This window comes from Micrasema longulum, unplaced genomic scaffold (genome assembly GCF_059751315.1).
Source record: "Micrasema longulum isolate JH-2025_06_02 unplaced genomic scaffold, ASM5975131v1 h1tg000045l, whole genome shotgun sequence".
NCBI lineage: Eukaryota > Metazoa > Arthropoda > Insecta > Trichoptera > Brachycentridae > Micrasema > Micrasema longulum.
In genome coordinates, this window is record NW_028277252.1 from 1,266,526 (window position 1) to 1,285,580 (window position 19,055).

Here is a 19,055-nt window from a genome sequence, read left to right on the forward strand (position 1 = left end):
AGAACATTATCACGAATCTTGACATCACAACAACCAAGGCCAAACACGTCATGTTTTTCTAGCAATGCATTTTCATTAAATTTCTTTTTTACATTTATGTATGAAAACATTTTTCCACAATACCATTGATTTTGAAAATACAATTAATTATTCTGAATCCATTTCGTATATTTTTATCGGTATTCGTAGTATGTGATATTTCCCTATTGCTAGTAATTAGTTTTACTTTGAAGTGAAAAGCGCGGCTTTTGTAATTCTCGACATTATTCCAGCAAATACAAGAGGTATGTGGAAACCCGGCTATAATTATTGTTAGTAAAAATTGAAGTAAGTTGATGATATAGATTGAACTTATTGAATAACTCCTAACAAGATTCAGTTATGGCGAATTGCATTTTTTACAAATTTAAACCATTCTTTTTCTTAATTATTTCACGAAGTAAATAAGTAAATATATTTTCTGCATTTTATTGTTTTGTGAAAATAACCATTGTTGATACGTAATTATTTTTTAATCAACATGAAGTTAGATATTTTAAATAATTTATACCTACAAAAGTTTTAGTAGGTAAATGAATGAGGAAGTTAGGTGCAATGGGAAATTGGATACAAAAAATGTTTTTTTTGCTATATTAAATTTCAAAGAGAGGTAGAAATGTTATTATTAATCACGTATGTACCAATTATTTTGTAATGTTATACTTATTTTTTCAATTATAAAAAAAAAGTTTCTTAAAAATGTATGAAAAATGAACTATGAACGAACTACTATGACTAGTTCTCCAAAATCAACCAATGACCGATTATTGTGATACATTGCCGGTTACTGGGAAGCCAACCCACCAGTCAGGACAACTCAAAGTAGAGAACTTAAGACGTCATAGGCGGAGTAATTTCAAAATCATAGCCTTGATAACACGATACATAAAAATACTTTTTTTTTTGGGTCAGTTTGGTGGTTCACTGAACTTCCTCATTCAAAGAATTAAATAATTGGAATGTTACTTCATTTCAGATATATGTAAATGTACAATTTTCTTAAAAACTACTCCCATTATAAAGAATGTTGTAATGGTTGTATGTACCGCACCTTATGTTTCAATATGACACGAAATTTGTAAAAAAACAAACTTTAGCTCAATATTATTCACAAATGTTTATTTTATCCTCTTCAAAGTAATCACCATTAGAGGTGATACACATATGCCAACGTTTTTTCCAATCTTCATAGCACTTATCGCAGGCTGATTTTGGAATGGCTTTCAGCTCCCTCTGCGAATTTTCTTTTATCTTCTTAATCTAGTAAAAATGCTTTGGGAGCCAAATCAAGTGAATACTGTGATTGAAGAATGACTTTTAAATTGTATTTGGCCAAATAATCACTTAGAAGTAGAGATGTCCGAGGCGGCACATTATTGTGATGCAAAAACCAATTGTTATCTTTCCATAAACCTAGCCATTTTTGACAAATATTCTGACTCAAATGCTTCAATACGCCTAAATAGTATTCCTTATTGACCATCTGGCCTGTTGGAAGGAACTCCGAGGGTACAACACAATGATAATTGAAGAAGACAATTAACATCACCTTGATTTTGAGAGACTTTGGTGTAGGTATTTGGGTTTTGGCTCAGTTGGCAAGTGCAGCTCTGAAGATTGTCTACTTGTTTCCACGTCATATTCAAACACCCACGTCTCATCACCCGCAATGATGCCCTGAACGCCGGTCATCGAATCATCCATAGAAAGAATCTCTTCAGTGTCAGATTTGGGTTTTATTTAAAGAAAATTAAGCAATCTTGGCACAAGTAGCGCCGCAACACATCTCTTATCTAAAACATAATGTATAATGCTGTGCACTGATCCAGTTGATATCTTTAGGTCGGCAACTAACTCTTTTATAGACACTCGACTTCTTCAGGCACGATTGTATTACCGTTTTTATGTTTTATTCCAAAATTGATATGGCCAGACGAGGATGAGGCCACTTTTCCGCCCTGTTTGATGCTTTGTACCACTCGTATGCCTGTGTTTTTGACAAAGCAGACTCCCCATATGCTTTTTGTAACATTTTCAATGTGATTGCACATTAAATTTTGTTGGAGAAACGAAATTTAAGGCAAATTCTTTGCTCAACTAATTTCACCATAGTAAAATTGGCAGAACACACTAGAGATTGACTTGTTTACACAGCTGGCACAAACAAACTATATGTCAGGTCGCGCTAAAAAATTACATGTATTTTTATGACAATCCTACCAACATTTAAAAAATATATATATTACCGAAATCTTGAGTGCAGTTCTTTTAAATTACTAATTTCAGGTCATATTTGAACATAATAGTATATTATTGATTGATTTGGTGTTTATTTTGTAGAACACCATATTTGAACTTATATTAGAAATCAAACACTGATTTGTTAATATTAGAAAACAAACACTGAAGGCAAAACAATTGTCACGAAATTTTTGTTTTTATATTTTTTACATTTGTAAAAATAAAATAAAGTGTTCAGTAGACTCAAATCAGTGTTTGATTTCTAATATTATAAACATAAGTGTGTTTAGAAATCAATTAACATGCATAATACCTATATTAAAGTTAAAATGCTTACATTGTATTGTATGAGTACCTTTATAATCAGTGAATTTAAATAAAAATATATTACAATAATAAATATAAATAAATACATAGAACAAAAATTACGCTATTTATTTGAGTTTGTCCAACTTTTTTTAGACAAGAACTGGATTTAACCCCCTAGGGAGCTGCTAACATTAACATGTTACAACAGAGATAAGGAATATTTTAGAGAAGTAAAGGTTTCAGCTCTTTAACTTCACAAAGGTCAATAGATGAAATAATTGAAGGAATGCAGATGTTCAAACATAGGTAGAATGGTGAAGTTACACAGTTCTACATCTCTGTTGTAACATGTTAACAAAAATTATATTTAATTTATCAAGAAATCAACTGTTTACTTGAATATCTTTTATGCGTCCAGAAACTAGAAATAAATAAAATAATCATTACAATATTATTATTGAACCTGTTATGTAATATTTTTGATACACCATGCAAAGTTGATTTCAAACTCAACAAATATAAAAATTGATAAAATTTCATTTGTCTGGTTTAATTTTCTTTATCAATGCTAAAATATGGATTTAGAATGTTAATGCTGCAATTCATAAATAATTCAACCTTGAGAAATACTACAAAGTAAAATTATGAAAAAAGGCACACAAAACAAAAGAGTATCATCAATAAAATTTAAAAACTTAAATTAAAAACAATCAATCAACACAAAAGATAAAATAAAACTTAGAATACAAAATGGAGTTACAAACATCAAACACATCCCAATCACTATAAATATAGAACAGTTTATCATCATAATTAATGAACATTATGGTTACAAGTAAACAGAAAATATATGTATGCAAAAGGGAAATAGAGGCACCTAAGTTACAAAAAAAGGTTTTGAGTTGCATGCAAAGAACACAAACTCAAATTATCTAGTAAGACGAGATAATTTATTTTTAAATAAATATAATTTTTTAACCTGTGTCACACAATTAAACATATTGTGATTTATATAAACTGTAGTAATATATTTTTTTTCATGAAATCTCTGAATTAGACACATTTCTAATTTCCTTTCACACACAGATAAAATTTATTTATACGTAAATATTTTAAGTCAATTAATTCATGTATCTGTAATTTATCGAACTATTAAACGTAACTTGACGTAACGTTGACTTTTTAGGACACTATGTTAACTTATAAAATACAAAAACTTTACCTACACTCCTGTCTTATGGCAAAACTTTGCATCTCAAAAAAGGTCAAACTGAGATAATCGCTTTTAAATGTTTTATGGCAATTAAATCAGAACTTTTCCATGGTTACACCAAGTTGTCAATTGGCTAGGAAGCTTTATAAAAAATAATCTTAATTACCATACGACAGATCTTAGAGAGTAGAATATTTTAAGCCGTATGCAACTATAGATGCATCGTTTTGCCATCAGACAGGAGTACAGATGTTCAACTAAGTACGAAATAAGTACAAAAATCCGCTTCCTTGATAAAAAAATCTAAATGACAAAAAATACACCCAAAATTTTTTTTAAATTTAAAAAAAAATATTTTTCAACCTTTTTTGGATACTCGGAATAAAGAAGTCAAAAGCGCAAATCTTGCTCAATATTCAAGTTGACAAACTTTTTTTAAGGAGTTTATTATGTAACCATTATAGGGGTGCATTTATAAGGAATACATAATATTTGATATGACATATTTATATCCCAAAGAAATTTTTTTGGTGCATGCACACAAACTTTTAAACATAAAAACATTTTTTTTTTGTTGGATTGATGTTTATTGAACTAGTCTAAGTTCATTTCAAATATTGTGAGTTGATTAAAAAAATAAATTGTATGAGGGCTGGTTTTATAAACATCCGTATGGAAGTGTGATATCATTTTTGACAAATATTTGGTATACTGACCGATTTTAGCATTTTGTATACGTTTTCAGAGTTACAGGTCGTTAAAGTAAAATGGTGACTACACAATTTCAGCCGGTAATAGTAACTACACAATGTATGACGAACGTCGATGCCAATGCAGTATTTGACACTGACAGTTGTTTTGAAACACTGCTATCAAATTATTTATTTAATTCTTCGCTTAATTCATTTGCGGTATGTAATTATTTCATATATTTTTTACACCGCATTGTATTAGGCAAAGATTGTACAAAATGTAGTAAGCATATTAACAACAAAACTAATAATATACTAAACGTCATTGGCCTAAGAAATCTTAAATATTTTCATTCTTAACATATTGAAATATATGAAAATGCTTATTGGCGTTGGATCAGTTAGCAAAATTGGTTTTTAAAACAAACATCATTTATCGTTACGAACAGTCAATGGTTTGTAGCACTTACGGAAATTTAATAGATTGTTTATAAAACTGGCCCTAAGAATCCCAAGAGTTTTCTTAAAAGAGCTATTTGATAATGATATTGTTGATATTAAGAAAATTGACAATCTTAAATTAAATTATTTGCATGATAAACATCATCACACAAAAACCTAGTTTTTTATTATTGTGATTAAATCTATGTTACAATCAATTATAAAACATCTAAATATGTTTTAAAGCATAAAAGCACTTATTATAACGTGAAAAAAACTCCAAAGGCACAATCTAAGATATTTAAATTCTTATTTAACTGGAATAGTCAAGAATAGTGAATATTGATATACATACCAACACGGAACTAAACAAAATTATTCAGCAGGTGTCATAATAAACATCACTTTTCCACATACATAATACATGATACATTTACTTTGAATACAGTTTTAATTACATATCTAAACAATAATTCAATACAGAATATAATATCCATAAAATACACTAATTAAATTTCTCGGTGGAAGTTTATTATAATTTAATAATTAATTGAATATGGATTGACATTAAAACCACTAATTTTGTGGACTACAAAGTAAATTAAGGAATTTACAAAACTAAGCTAATTGAAGTGTCAACCCGTTATTTATTATTTAAATCTTCATAAAACAGAAAACACAAACCTATTTTAATTGATCATGTCCAAAGGGTGTCTGACGTGATCAATTTTGAAAAAAATTACGCCATTGACGAACGAACGTGTCTGAAACAAAGTTAATATAGGGGATGGGCAGAGGGCGCTCATCACACTCTCTTTAGCCCTTTATAGGACATTTACACAGAATAAAGTGGTACATACATATACCACAGAAATGAGGTTTTTGTTTTCTATAATGTTGTATTAATAATTATGTCACAAGAGTATCATAATAATGTACACAAGTAGATCAGTCTACCACTCAGATTTTCAAATTCAATATGTTTATTATCTTAAAAAATAAATTAGGTTTGGAAGACGTAAATCCAAACAAAATATGGCGTATCCTGGGTTAAATGCCGCCCAAAACTTATGAAATATGGATGTCCTAAAATTTTGTATCCAGAAAAATGTGATCTTTTGTCTTTTAGATAGGACAATTTACACCAACTCGCTATCACGGAATTTATAATTCTAGATGTTTTAAATTCAGTTGAAAAAATTTAAATATTAAAATCATCAAAATCCACACCACTATCAAGATATATTGTATTAACTTAAAATTATACGACTTGTTATATTAAAAGTCCGAGAGCGCAGATGGCATTTCTTATAATGGGCTTTTAGAAGCAGAAAACAAAAAGTTCAATTGGATGTAAATATGTTTGTAATGTTATTTTTTTTACTTTTGGCTTTCTTCTTCATCTTATCCACATCAAATAAGTAATACTTATTTATATAACAATGCATCTTGATCAAAATATATATTACATACATGCAGGCCAGATGATCAATCTTACGCTTCAGATACATGCCCAGGGAATATGAAATATTGTGAGAAAAATCAGTTTCAAAAAATAAATTAAACTTCTTTCCAGCCTTGTCGAGAATTGATCCATGAGACTTCAAATACAGCTTAACATAATTATTTTTTTAAATACGCTTGATTACTTGATATCTACGTAGATGATGGGATCACATCCAGCACAATTATTGAACTTTATCATTTTACAAAAATGAGAATTTTATTTTCAATTTTGAGTTAGAATTGTAAAACTTACGTATTATTTACACTACTTTTGCATGCCAATTGGGCTGACTAGGGACTTATATTATAAAACATATTTTACATCATTGACAGAATTATAAATATATATATATATATATTAACTGCATTTATACTTCGATGGTCAACCTGATATATGTTATTTATATTAACGTTTCCCAATGTTTTTAAGCCTGCGGACCGGTGAAAATAGGAGAAAAAAATTGCAGACCGGTAACGCAGGTACAAAAACTTTTGTTTATGTAATATTTTTTTTTTTTTTAATGCTGATTAGCATTTATTCAAAAATTCAAAAGAACTAATTTTTTGCAGGAAAGAAACAGTTAAGTGAATCCGACCAAAACCTGGGTCAGATGTTAGCAACATTGCCAAAAAAAGTTTCATCTTCATAAAATATTATTGACAAAGCCAACTTTTAAAATATTTGTTTTATATTGAATATAATATAACATAATATTGAAAATTCTGTGTACAATTTGTGATAAATCAAAAGCATACTTCTGTTTAAATGAAGTATATTTTTAACATTAACAGATAAAACAATTTAGCACAAATCTATTTATTTTTATTGTCCAGGATTATATCAATAATATACATAAAGTTCACTGGCATTTATGCACCTCGTGGAGTAGTACTCACAAGTAGTACTATTCCGTTATGCATAGAGATGTAAGCGAGAATCCCAATGGAAATCTCTTTAAGACGAATTATGATTTAACTCGGGTAATCCTGTCGTGATGTGAAAAAAAAACAGTATTCAGAAAACCAAGTATTTTTTATAACAAACGGAAATAATTAATTTAGTATAATACCTTGGTAAAAAAATATTTATGAGTCATAACCTGTTTGAAGCAAATCTACATGTCCGGTTTCTGGAACAAGTTGGTAACTAGCAGTGAGATATTGCACTTTTAAAGTTAAAAGTTCTTCCCAAAACAACAATTCAAAAAAAACCTTAAGTTAAATACTATAAAATATTGTTTTTTGAATTCATAAAATATGACATACTTTTATTTACTTTTTAAACAAAAATTATTAAATAAATTGATGGCAGTTATGAAGAAATCTAATTTCTTGAAAATTTGTAGCTGCCAACTTGTGTCAGAAACCTGACAATATTGAGTTTGAAATATTTGGTAAATAGTCTATTGCGAATTAAAAGCATATTTGTTGTTTACGTAAAATATTTCAATTGTTTAAACTTAATAGTAATTTTTAAAACCCATTATCAACTACTGTACTCACTCGTTAAGTTATAGTGTTTACATTTTCCAACTTTATTTTAAAAACATAAAACACGTAAGTAGGATATTTTATACGTAAATAGTATTTGTACAAATATATTATATACATACATATTATATGGCAAGACCTTTTCTGAATTATGCACTTATTCAAATATGTATGAATAATATTCGTAATAATCTGTATGAATAATATTCGTAATAATCTGTATGAATAATCTTACATTAGTAAGAATAATGCACTTAGTGACTCTCTAGGAGTGAAAATAATTATTGTAACATTTTCGTTGCAAAAATACTTCCGTGTAAGGAAGTATTTTAAATTATAAAGTAGATTATTGAAAATATTTTTACTCTGATTTTTCATGGGAATTGTTAGTACTTCTGCTATTTTGTCGTTTTAACTGCTCTTTCAATTGAGCTTTCCGTAAATTCATCATTAGCTGGGTGGACTGGTAAAGCCAACTTCCCTAAAATAAAATAAAAACATATTATGTACCCACAAAAGACATTTAGTTAAGTTTAAAATTAATTTTAAGGTACTAAAAATAAACAAAATCTTAAATTTGATCAAACTACTATCTTTCTTAAATCTAAACCATCATTCGCAAAAGAGTGGAGGCGTATAAAAAAATAAAATTTATGATTTAGTGCTCACAGTATATATAATTTTTTATTTTTGGGAATTAAGCCTAATTTGTTTTTAAATAATAAAATGTATCCTGATTTAAACCAAAACCAGTATACCTTCAGCATAAATTAAGAAATATTTTTATACTTAAAAAAATATTTATTAAATAAAGAAATAACAGGCATACATACATAAAGCAATCAGTCACAAAAACAATAATGTCACTTTTATACACTGCATATTATGTTTAAGTGATATTTGGCTTACTTTATGGAGAAATTTTATTGATAACCATTATGTTAAACAAATCATTCTCAGTTATATCAACAGAAGTGGCGGAATTTAAAAATTCAGGGATGTTGGCAATACAGTTAAGGATTAAAAAAAGGTATTTTCGGTATCGTTTATCGTTCACCCAATTGAAGTTATAAAACCTTCCAATAATTTTTTGACGGTTAGTGCGAGAAAATTCAAACCAAATACAAAGTGTTATACTCTTAGAGTAATAATATGCCACTGGTTAATAGTCACCCATATGGACAAAAACCATTCTATGATTATAAACCACAAAGTTAGCAACAGTTTACAGCAACACAACGGGTTATAGGTAGTTAAGTCGAGAATTGGAAATGCAAACTGAAACCATCCATTACACATCAGTTGTTAAAATAAAAATTAAACCAAAAATTTGGAACACTTTTGTTCTATGCAATTATTACAAATTAACAATTTTAGCAAATTATTACTCTGAGGTTATACTAGTATGTCAACTAATATTCATTTATAAGCTAAACAAATGAATAAAGAATTATTGAATATGTTGGATTTAAATATAATGTCAGCCTCGTGGTGTAATGGTTGGCACATTTGCCTACCATGCAAGAGGTCTCGGGTTCGATTCCCAACGTGGTTAATATGAAATATTATTTAATAGGGTGTTTTTACACTAGAATATTTCATAGTCCCTAGACTGGTACCTAAAGCGTAAGACTGATCACCTTACCTTAATGTAACAAAAATGACCAAGATACGCTGCGATTAGTGTACCAATGCAGCGCCCTATGCACCATTGGGTGCGGAAAGGGAATGATTATGATAAAATATAAACGTGGATTTCGATAATAGTACTATATGCAGTGCAAAACTACGAAGTATAATCAATAAATATGGATTAAAACAATTAGTAAGAAAATTCACTGGTGACTCAAGATCCCTCATGGATTTAGTTATCTTTATCTATAATGATTTTTATCTGGTCACAAACGTAGCAGCTTTACCAAAAATATCAGATCATGAAATAATTGTGCTGTGCTTATGATGCCAAATTTCATTAAAATAGAAGAAAAGAGAGAAATTTTACAGAGATAAAAAAAAAAAGATACAATAAACATAAATTCTGCTTAGAACTACAAATACTGAAGCGGTAGTCCGCTGAAGCGATGACTATTTACGAAAGGCTAGTACTTTTGTTTCAAATTTAAACTGTGATTGAAAAAAACTATGCCAGTAAAAATGAGTATTTTTTGCAAAACAAACAAATGGTTTACTAAATCTCTGAGAAATATTCGAAAACAACTTAACTATTAGTATAAAGCAAACAAACTATAACCTAATAACATGGAATAATTGTACATTTCGTAACATGTACGCTAAGGAAATAAAAATTCAAAAATGCAACTACTACGAGGTGTGTTCAGAAAATAATGGGAATTATTAAATTTTGCGGGTTTGGAGTCCGATTGTATTTTAAAAAAATTATTATGTTGGTATACATGCCCCTGAAGTATGCTAAAATTTTCGGGTGTATTCACTGTTTACTTTGTCTGTGGAGCCGCTAAGGTTAGACTTGTTTTTATGGGCTCGGCGATTTTCGGTTATTAAAAAAAATGGACCAAAGAATTTGTATCAAATTTTGTGTAAAAAATGAAATGAAGTGTAACAAAGTGTGTGAAATGTCAACAAAGGCCTATATTGAGTCTGCTATGAGTAAAACAAGAGTTTCCAAGATGGCCGTGAAGACGTTGAAGATGACAAACGGCCCGGACACCCCGGTACATCAACAACCAAATTTTTTTTTTTATATATCATATTATCAGCGCTATGATTTTTTTTAAGTTTTCAATTTCTGAAATAACTCCGCGTGTGACGTCAGAGGTTCTTATCTGTCAGTTCTTCCGATTGGTCCGTTTACGGCAAGCAAACTGGATATCCTTCAGAGATCTCTTATCATTGGTTGGTTCATTTGAACCAGTGATGTTGTTCAAAGTAAGGCGTTTTTTTAAAAATATTTTTTATTATTTCGCTACACCCCATTAATGTGAAATAACGTTATTTGCGTCTCAAAAATAGAACCACGATTAGAAAAATTTATAAAATATAAATAAGCAAAGAAATTGAAATTATTATATTTTTATTAAAACAACGGACCTAAAGCCCTTGCTTGCAACCGCAGCCCCCCAAGCAAGACTTTGCGATCTCCCTGGCGGTTGCGAGTTGTGACCCACAGGTTGAAAAACGTTTATGTATGGTATTGGAATGTGAGAATGTAAGATTAGTAACGGATACTCGGTCGGTAAATCCATTCATTGTAGATATTCAGAGTAAAATTAAGCATCTTAAAATAACAGGGATGAACATTCAAATATGCTGGATAAAAGGACATGCTGGTATCGTAGGAAATGAGAGAGCGGATGAATGAGCAAGAGCCGCAACTTGTAAAAGAACGGCACCTTTCTTTTCAGAATTTCCCCTTAGCTTTGCTAAACGCTATATAAAACAAAATACGCAGCAGCGTTGGGAGGATCATTACCGCGCTTCTTCTACAGGTAAAATCACTAAAATGTTTTTCCCAACGCTGGCTGATGCAGCAAACTTCCGTCATCATCACCAAAGTACTTTCGAAACGACCCAAATTTTTACAGGACACGGAGCCATGAGAAGTTATCTATATAGGTTTAAATTAAGGAATGATGACTATTGTCCATGCGATGATATTTCTTCACAGAGTATCAAACATCTGTTATTTCAGTGCCCATTTTTCAGTTTGCAACGCCATAATCTTGAAGCCGAATGCAGGAAAGATGGAATATCCTTAACAGATATCCACACTGTAGTTAAAAGTAGTTATCACGCGCCATTGTTCTTGAACTTTGTAACAATGGTGATTGGACTCATAAAGGTAATAAACCAAAATCAGTGATCGAACATCCCATTTCCAAGACAAACAAAAACGATTTTTTCCGAGTACCTTAGCCTTGTACATGACACGTAAGGCTACTAAATACAGGGGTCCAAATATATTTTTTTTTTAAATGTAAGATTATTAAGAAAAATATTCATTACACTTACCACCATTATCATACAGTTTAAAAGTATTGGTACTGAAAACACTATGGATATAAAAAGACCCTTGCTGTCAAAATATTGCTGGCGTGAAAATAATGTCCAATTTTTGGAGGCAAATTCATTGATGCTCTCAGAAAAAAATACCATTAGCACTGTAAAAAAATTAATTAAAAATTAATATTCATATGCATGATTATCATGTTACCATGTAATTATCAATGATTAATTATTCATTTAAATAATATATTTTATTCAAGATCTTTTTGGAGACTTATTCAGCATTGTTGTGTACAGAATAACAAAAAACATGAACACTCATGTACAAAAAGCAGAATAAAATTGAAAATGTGTTTTTTAATAAGTAAGTTGGTTTTTATGTGAATTCGTGTGTATAAAGTATCAAAAAAATTTATTTATTTACATTATTTTGAAAAATCAGAATGGTGAATGTTACACGTGGCCACTCAAACCAGACAATGACGGAACATAAGCCATGTAAATGCCTAGAATTCCATATTCCCTTCTCAAAATTCTTTTCCTTCTGTGTTGCAATAGGTTTTAATTTTATTCATATATTTGAAAACTGGTACTTTGAATATTGCCACTAATACTGCAATTGCAGGGTCGCATGCACCATTGGGTGTGAATAAGGGATAGGAAGAGGCTTCATAGATGACTGTGTAAATATTTTGCAAATAGCACCACATAATGAGATTTGTTCAGCTACAAGTTGATAAACCTAGATTAAATTTAGGTTAAAACTGCCACATGTTGCCACAACTGCCATTGTTTTAATTGTATTTTTTTAGCAACAACAGGCCAGGAGGCCTGATGAGGAAATTCAGTGATTTTTTTATATTAAAAAAAATAAAAAATTATGTATCATATTTTATAAGTATTACGATTTTTTTAAATATTGTAATTGTGAAATTACTCCGCCAGTGATGTCACAAGTCGGCGAGTTCTGCTAATTGGTGAATTGGCTTCCTGGACACCAAAAATCTATCACAACACTAGATATCATTGATTGATTTGGAAGAACTCGTGATGCAATTCAAAACAGTTCATTTGTATAATTTTTTTTATACAGTACAATTAAATGCTTTAATTTTTATCACGTGTAAGAAAATGTTTTTTATATCCAATTTCCCGTAGCACTGAACTTCTTCATTACAGTGGTGAATTAGAACAGAGAACACCCAGGCTCGAAAAATATCACTTTTTTTTGTGTTCTCACCAGAAATTGAACCCGGAACCTTCCATGTGTAAGTAGTCTTAACCATTACACTACAAGGGCCACCGTGACTTCATCACTTCTCTATTCACACCCAGTGCTGCATAGGGCACCTTATTAGCACTCCAATTGGAGTGTATCTGGACCATGTTTGTTACATGGAAGCAGTCCTACGCTTCAGGTGGCAGTTCAGGACCAATGAAATATTGCACTACCAACCACCCTAAAACCAATATTTCCACATCCATCTAGCCAGGAATCGAATCCGGGACCTCAAGCATGGTAGGCTGAACAAGCCAACCGCTACACTACGAGGTAAACTTATCTCCACTAGAATTCCTTTTTCAGGATTTTTACCTAAGAGAAGACATCGAGTCTTAAATACTCATCCAGGGTTGTGGTTTTATTTCATACACAGAACTGTATTCTTCGTTTGCCCAAAAACAGAAAATTACAGACTTTTAGACTTACACAGTGAAAAAAATAGAACTATTTGAAAATTTCCATAATTTCTAGTAGTAAGGCATGTCAATGTTATTAAAATATGAAATGAAATTAATGCCATTAGCCAAGGATCTCTCCATTCAATCTGAAAATCAAATTATTTGAATTAACATATTTTATATTGATCTGTACAAAGTACGCTGACTTAAAGTTCAAGTTTCTATATCTACCAGTAGTAGAAGTAACATGATACATAAACACAATCAAATGGCAGTAAAGGATGTAAAGGTATAGGTACGTCGCAATATTAGTTAATTTACAAACAATAGGTGGAAAAAAGTTATGCAGATTATTAAAACTGAGCATACAATATTTATTACGTTGGATACTTTAGATAGTAAAGTAGTTAAACATGTTTGGAATGTAATGATAAGCGTATTTTTGTACACAAACGCAGCCTATTATTAAAAATTCAGCCTCATAAATAAAACGCTTATTTATGTGACTAACATGACAGAGACATTTTCTTTTAAATTTTAATAATTAAGTTGTGTATACAAACAATAAAAACCAAAAGCTAAGCAGAAAAATAAGAAATACTACTTACACTTTGTAAATATTTAATAAATCCATTGATTTCGTTTATTTCAATAAAATCTGTATCCATGTTGAATAACATTTGTAATGTAATAGTTTAATAATAAACCTATTTTTATTTAGTTCGTTAGTATTTTTATGCCGTCCCCAGAGTTCTTAAAATCGTAAAGTCGTAAATCGTAAACTCAAAAAATTAATCCCCACAAACACCTCGCAAACACAAATAAATTAATTATTTTCAGACCACAGATTACTACACAAATGATACCAGAGACAATGTAGAACTCACAAATACCACAGACTTTAACGACTAACGCAAGAATCAACCAGAGATTGAAGATTGAAGATTGAATCAACAATATGTATATAGCCCTCAATACAAAAAATACATTAACCGAATTGAATCTATACAATCAAAATTTTTATCGTATTGCAATTTTAGACGGTTGACTCAGAATACAGGTCCAGATGAGTCTATGAACTTACCTAAACTCCAAACTCTCCAAACTCGAAGGAACATGGCTGATGCCATTTTTATGTATAAAACTTTGAATAACACGATAGATTGCCCTAAGATACTGTCACTTATTAATTTTAGAGTCCCAGTAACGCAGACCAGAAACCAATCTCTTTTTAAAATTTCTAAATGTAAAACTAAATCTTTTCAAAATTCATTTGTAAATAGAACCTGCCATATGTGTAATCAAAAATTAAATTGTATTGATATTAATAATATATCTTTAACTTCCTTTAAAAGTGAAATTACCAAAAATAATTCAAGTTATTATGTTGCGCCTTGAATCCGCAGCCTATATTATGCAGGTGATGTGCAGTTCTGTATGTAGGCACATAATAAATGAACACTGTATGGTCAACTATAGTTGTATTATTTATTGTAATGTGCAACTGTGTGACCAATATTCATTTACATTTCTAGTAATATTATAAGTTTTGTATGATTAGTTATTTTATGTTATGTATAATTTTTATGTGACAACATTTACAATAACAATATTATGTGGAAGCCTCTAATTGGACTTTATGATATGTATTTATGGTATAACTGATTCTTATAAATGTACAAATGTCTGTTGGCTTTCCAATGAAATAAAATAAGATATCAAAATAAACTTCATAAACAGACATCTCGCAACAACTTTTTATACCTCAGTGACTTTTTATGGTTTCTGATCCAAAATGACAATGAAGTTTGCTTTTTAATGATGATTTCGATGCGTTTACTGTAAACTAGTATTTCAATAATTTTTATTTTTTTAATATTTCAAAATCATTATTATCTAGATGCGTAGGTTTTCACGGTTGTTGTTATCGCACTCAGTTTACCCTGAAGATGGCTCCTGCAATGTCGCCGAAACGTCAGAACAAATCCAACTTACACGGGATCACCCAAAAAAGATACATATATTGACCGTTATTATCATTCTCTTTCCGCACCTAATAATGCATAAAGCTAGAGTTTCCTAGGACAGCGGTGCCCGTATTTTAACGGCCGTAGTGAACGATGATGCAGTGGACAGCCGTCGTAGAGGTGACTAGAGTGTGGTTTTCTAGGAAAACGGTGTTATCAACACCATTTAACACCGTTTTCCTAGGAAACCACTCTCTAATCACTTTTACGATGGCTGTCCACTGCATCACCGTTCACTACGGCCGTTAAAATATGGGCACCGCTGTCCTAGGAAACCCTAGCTTTAGGCACTGCATTGGTACATCAACCACAGCGTATCTTGATCATTTTCGTTTCATGAAGATAACATAATTATAGTCCTGTGCTTCAGGCGCAAGTCCAGGTATATACAAGGTCTACGTTCAAGGCGCACGGAAGGAATGCGGTAATGGGTTTTGACTTTTGAGACTGCCCGTTTGAGTTTCGATAAAAATTGGCTCATAACAAATATGTTATATTTGTATTATTTTAGTTTCAATAAAGACATAACATGCATATTCGTGAATACCGGTGAGTCATTTTTTATCGAAACTCAAACGGGTAGCGTTAAAACACATTACCGCACTCCTTCTGTGCGCCTTGAACGTAGACTCCGTCAATACCAACCACGAAATATTTTAGTGTTATAGGTAAGCATACTTTTTTTAAAAATAAATATTTCTTGTCAAACATGTTTTTAATTTATCCGCCTCGTGATTAAATGTTTAGCGCGTTTGCCTACCATATGTAACCAAAAAACGTTTATGGCAATTACTATACAGATGCAGAAAGTCACTATTAAACGGTATAATCAAATGTAATCATTTTATATGAAATAGATAAAAATATTTTTTCAAATAAATATGGACATATAATTATTATTTACAGTCCGAAATTGAACCAACACTACCACAATCTGGATATTACAAAAAACATTTGCTTATTGGGTGACATTCGTTGAAATCAGTGCCTTAAGGCAATAATTATTATTTAGGTACAATATAAAATCTATACAACAATTATATCAATACATTCTGGCCCGGCGACAGGGGGGGACAGAGGGTACAGCTGTACCGGGCCCCGGACATCAGGGGGCCCCGTGTAGCTAGTAATGAGATTAACGAAACGATGCATAATAACGATTACGTAATCAATTAAGGGAATCATTTGTTTTGTTCCTTCGAAAATCGAAGTAGGTAGGAAAAATAGTTATATATAATACGTAAACCAACCCCAACATTTTGCTTTGCCCACTCGCGTTATTTGCTTATCATCGCTCGTCTATGTGCCGTGCCGCCCGCAAGTGCAATGCGCGGTCAGCGCGGAGACTATTAAAAAAGTCAAGAAGAGCCAAGGTAGTGGGGTTAAACGACTTCAAGCTCACTACCTTTCACACGAAACTCAGAATGAGTTTATTTGTTTGTGCGGGAAAAACGTTTTGAAAGTAATTTTGAATGAAAGAGCAAACGCAATTTATTTTTCCCTCATATGTGATGCAACGCCAGATAAAGCTCACATTCAGCAAAATGTATTGATTTTGCGTTATATTTTCAAAGATCCAGAAACCAGACAATGGATTATTAAAAAAAGGTTCCTAGAGTTTTTTTACTTTTGCCAAAAAGCTGGATTGGAAATCGCAGACGAAGTGTTAAGCAGACTCTAATATCATGGCATCAATATTGACGGTTGCACAGGGCAAGCCTACGATAATGGAAGCAATATGTCGGGAAAATATAAAGGAGTGCAAGCTCGAATTCAAGAAAAACATCCAACAGCAATTTATTCACCATGTACTGCACACTATTTGAATCTAGTTGGTGTGCATGCTGCATCATGCTGCCCTGACGCCATAACATTCTTTGGATTTATTAATCGCTTGTTTGCTCTTTTCAGTGACAGTCCTGACAGGTGAAGTATACTGACACAAAAGACAGGTTGCTCTTTTCACAGACAGAGTGATACCCGTTGGAGTTCCAGAAAAGAAGCCATACGTCCTGTTGCTAGACACCTACCCAGTGTCATTCAAGGTTTGGAAGAATTAATTGACACCGGACAACAGAAACTCAGCGCTGAAGCCTACTCTGAAGCTGTTGGTTTGCGTAAATATTGTTCATCTTTTAAAGCTGTACTAATGGCAGTCACGTGGGTAAAAGTACTAGAAAGCTTTGATAAGAGGAATTTGATCTTACAGTAAAGAGCCATTACTATGGAAATTGCTACAGCGAATATAAAAGAACTAACATCAGAAATGCATTCACTAAGGGAACAATGGCCAACTTTACTTTCTCAAGCCAAACTTGTTGCAAACAATAAAGGTACTACAGCAGAGTTCCCACCTGAGCGTCGACAAGACCAGGACCCAGATATTAAATTTAAGATAAATGTTTTCCTGGTAATCATGGATTTTATAATAACGGAACTCAAACATAGATTTGAGCACATGAATCGTATCTGTAGTGTGTTTCATCGCTGTTCAACTTTCAAAACATGAGAGAAGATGAGATAAGAGAAAGCTGTACTAATCTGATAAAAATGTACTCGAAGGACATCAAACTTAGAAAGTGAAATTATTCACCTGAAAACTATTTATAAAGCGACTTTTACAGAAAGTGCAGTCTCTGCTTCAGGAAGTTCCTTTGTATTACTGAATGCAATTTACAAGTTGCAGTTGGAAATCATCTTTTGAGAAGTGTGTATGGCATTGCGCATTTTCTGTACTCTGCCAATAACAGTCGCGGAAGGTGAGCGAGCATAAGAGTTAAAATCGAACAGTGTTACGTTTGAGGTGCTAACGACTTCGCCAGAGGGCCCACAAACGATCATAGTAACGGGCCCCAAAATTTTGGTCGCCGGCCCTGAATACATTAAATATTGGTGTTGTACCAACACCACCTAAGTCTACTCATAGTTTATAAGGAGTGTTGATTGTTACCTATTTGATTGAAAACAAAAAAAATGCATTTGGAATAAAAAATCTTACTCTAGGGGTTTTAGCGAGGTTGTCAAATCTCCTTACAAAAAAAAAACATTTTGGAAATCACTTGCCGAGGAGATTTGAGTTTAAACCTAACTAATTTGAAGCCAAATATTGAAATTTTGCTATCAAAGCATTAGGCTCCATCCCTCCCTTTAATATTTTTTTTCCATGTATTTATTATATTTAAAAATGTTACTTTTGGTTTTAATTTTGTATCGTTTTAATTAATATATGTACATCCATAAAACTTAAAATGTTTTAAAATTTATATCTGAAGCACTAACTTTGTGGTTATTCACTATAATAAAATAAATATTTTCTAATCCTATATTTGTGGTGATATACTCATGTGTCAGTGTCATATAATTGCTCGTCCCATCTCAACACAGGACTTTTAGTCCCATGGAGTTGGGACTCATTGTAAAAAAATATATACT

The 19,055-nt window shown here is 31.3% G+C and overlaps 1 protein-coding gene across 1 annotated transcript; it reads right to left on the minus strand.

Annotated features, from left to right (window-relative positions):
- Positions 1-80: 80 nt before the first annotated feature.
- On the minus strand, positions 81-14,461 carry LOC148285242 (transmembrane protein 18-like). The gene is made up of 4 exons (XM_088228305.1): positions 14,205-14,461; positions 13,625-13,742; positions 11,923-12,071; positions 81-8,413 (listed from the first exon to the last, which is right to left on the minus strand). The coding sequence occupies exons 1-4, from the start codon at positions 14,274-14,276 to the stop codon at positions 8,294-8,296; spliced, it is 459 nt and encodes a 152-aa protein (XP_088084431.1). The 5' UTR covers positions 14,277-14,461; the 3' UTR covers positions 81-8,293.
- Positions 14,462-19,055: the final 4,594 nt, after the last annotated feature.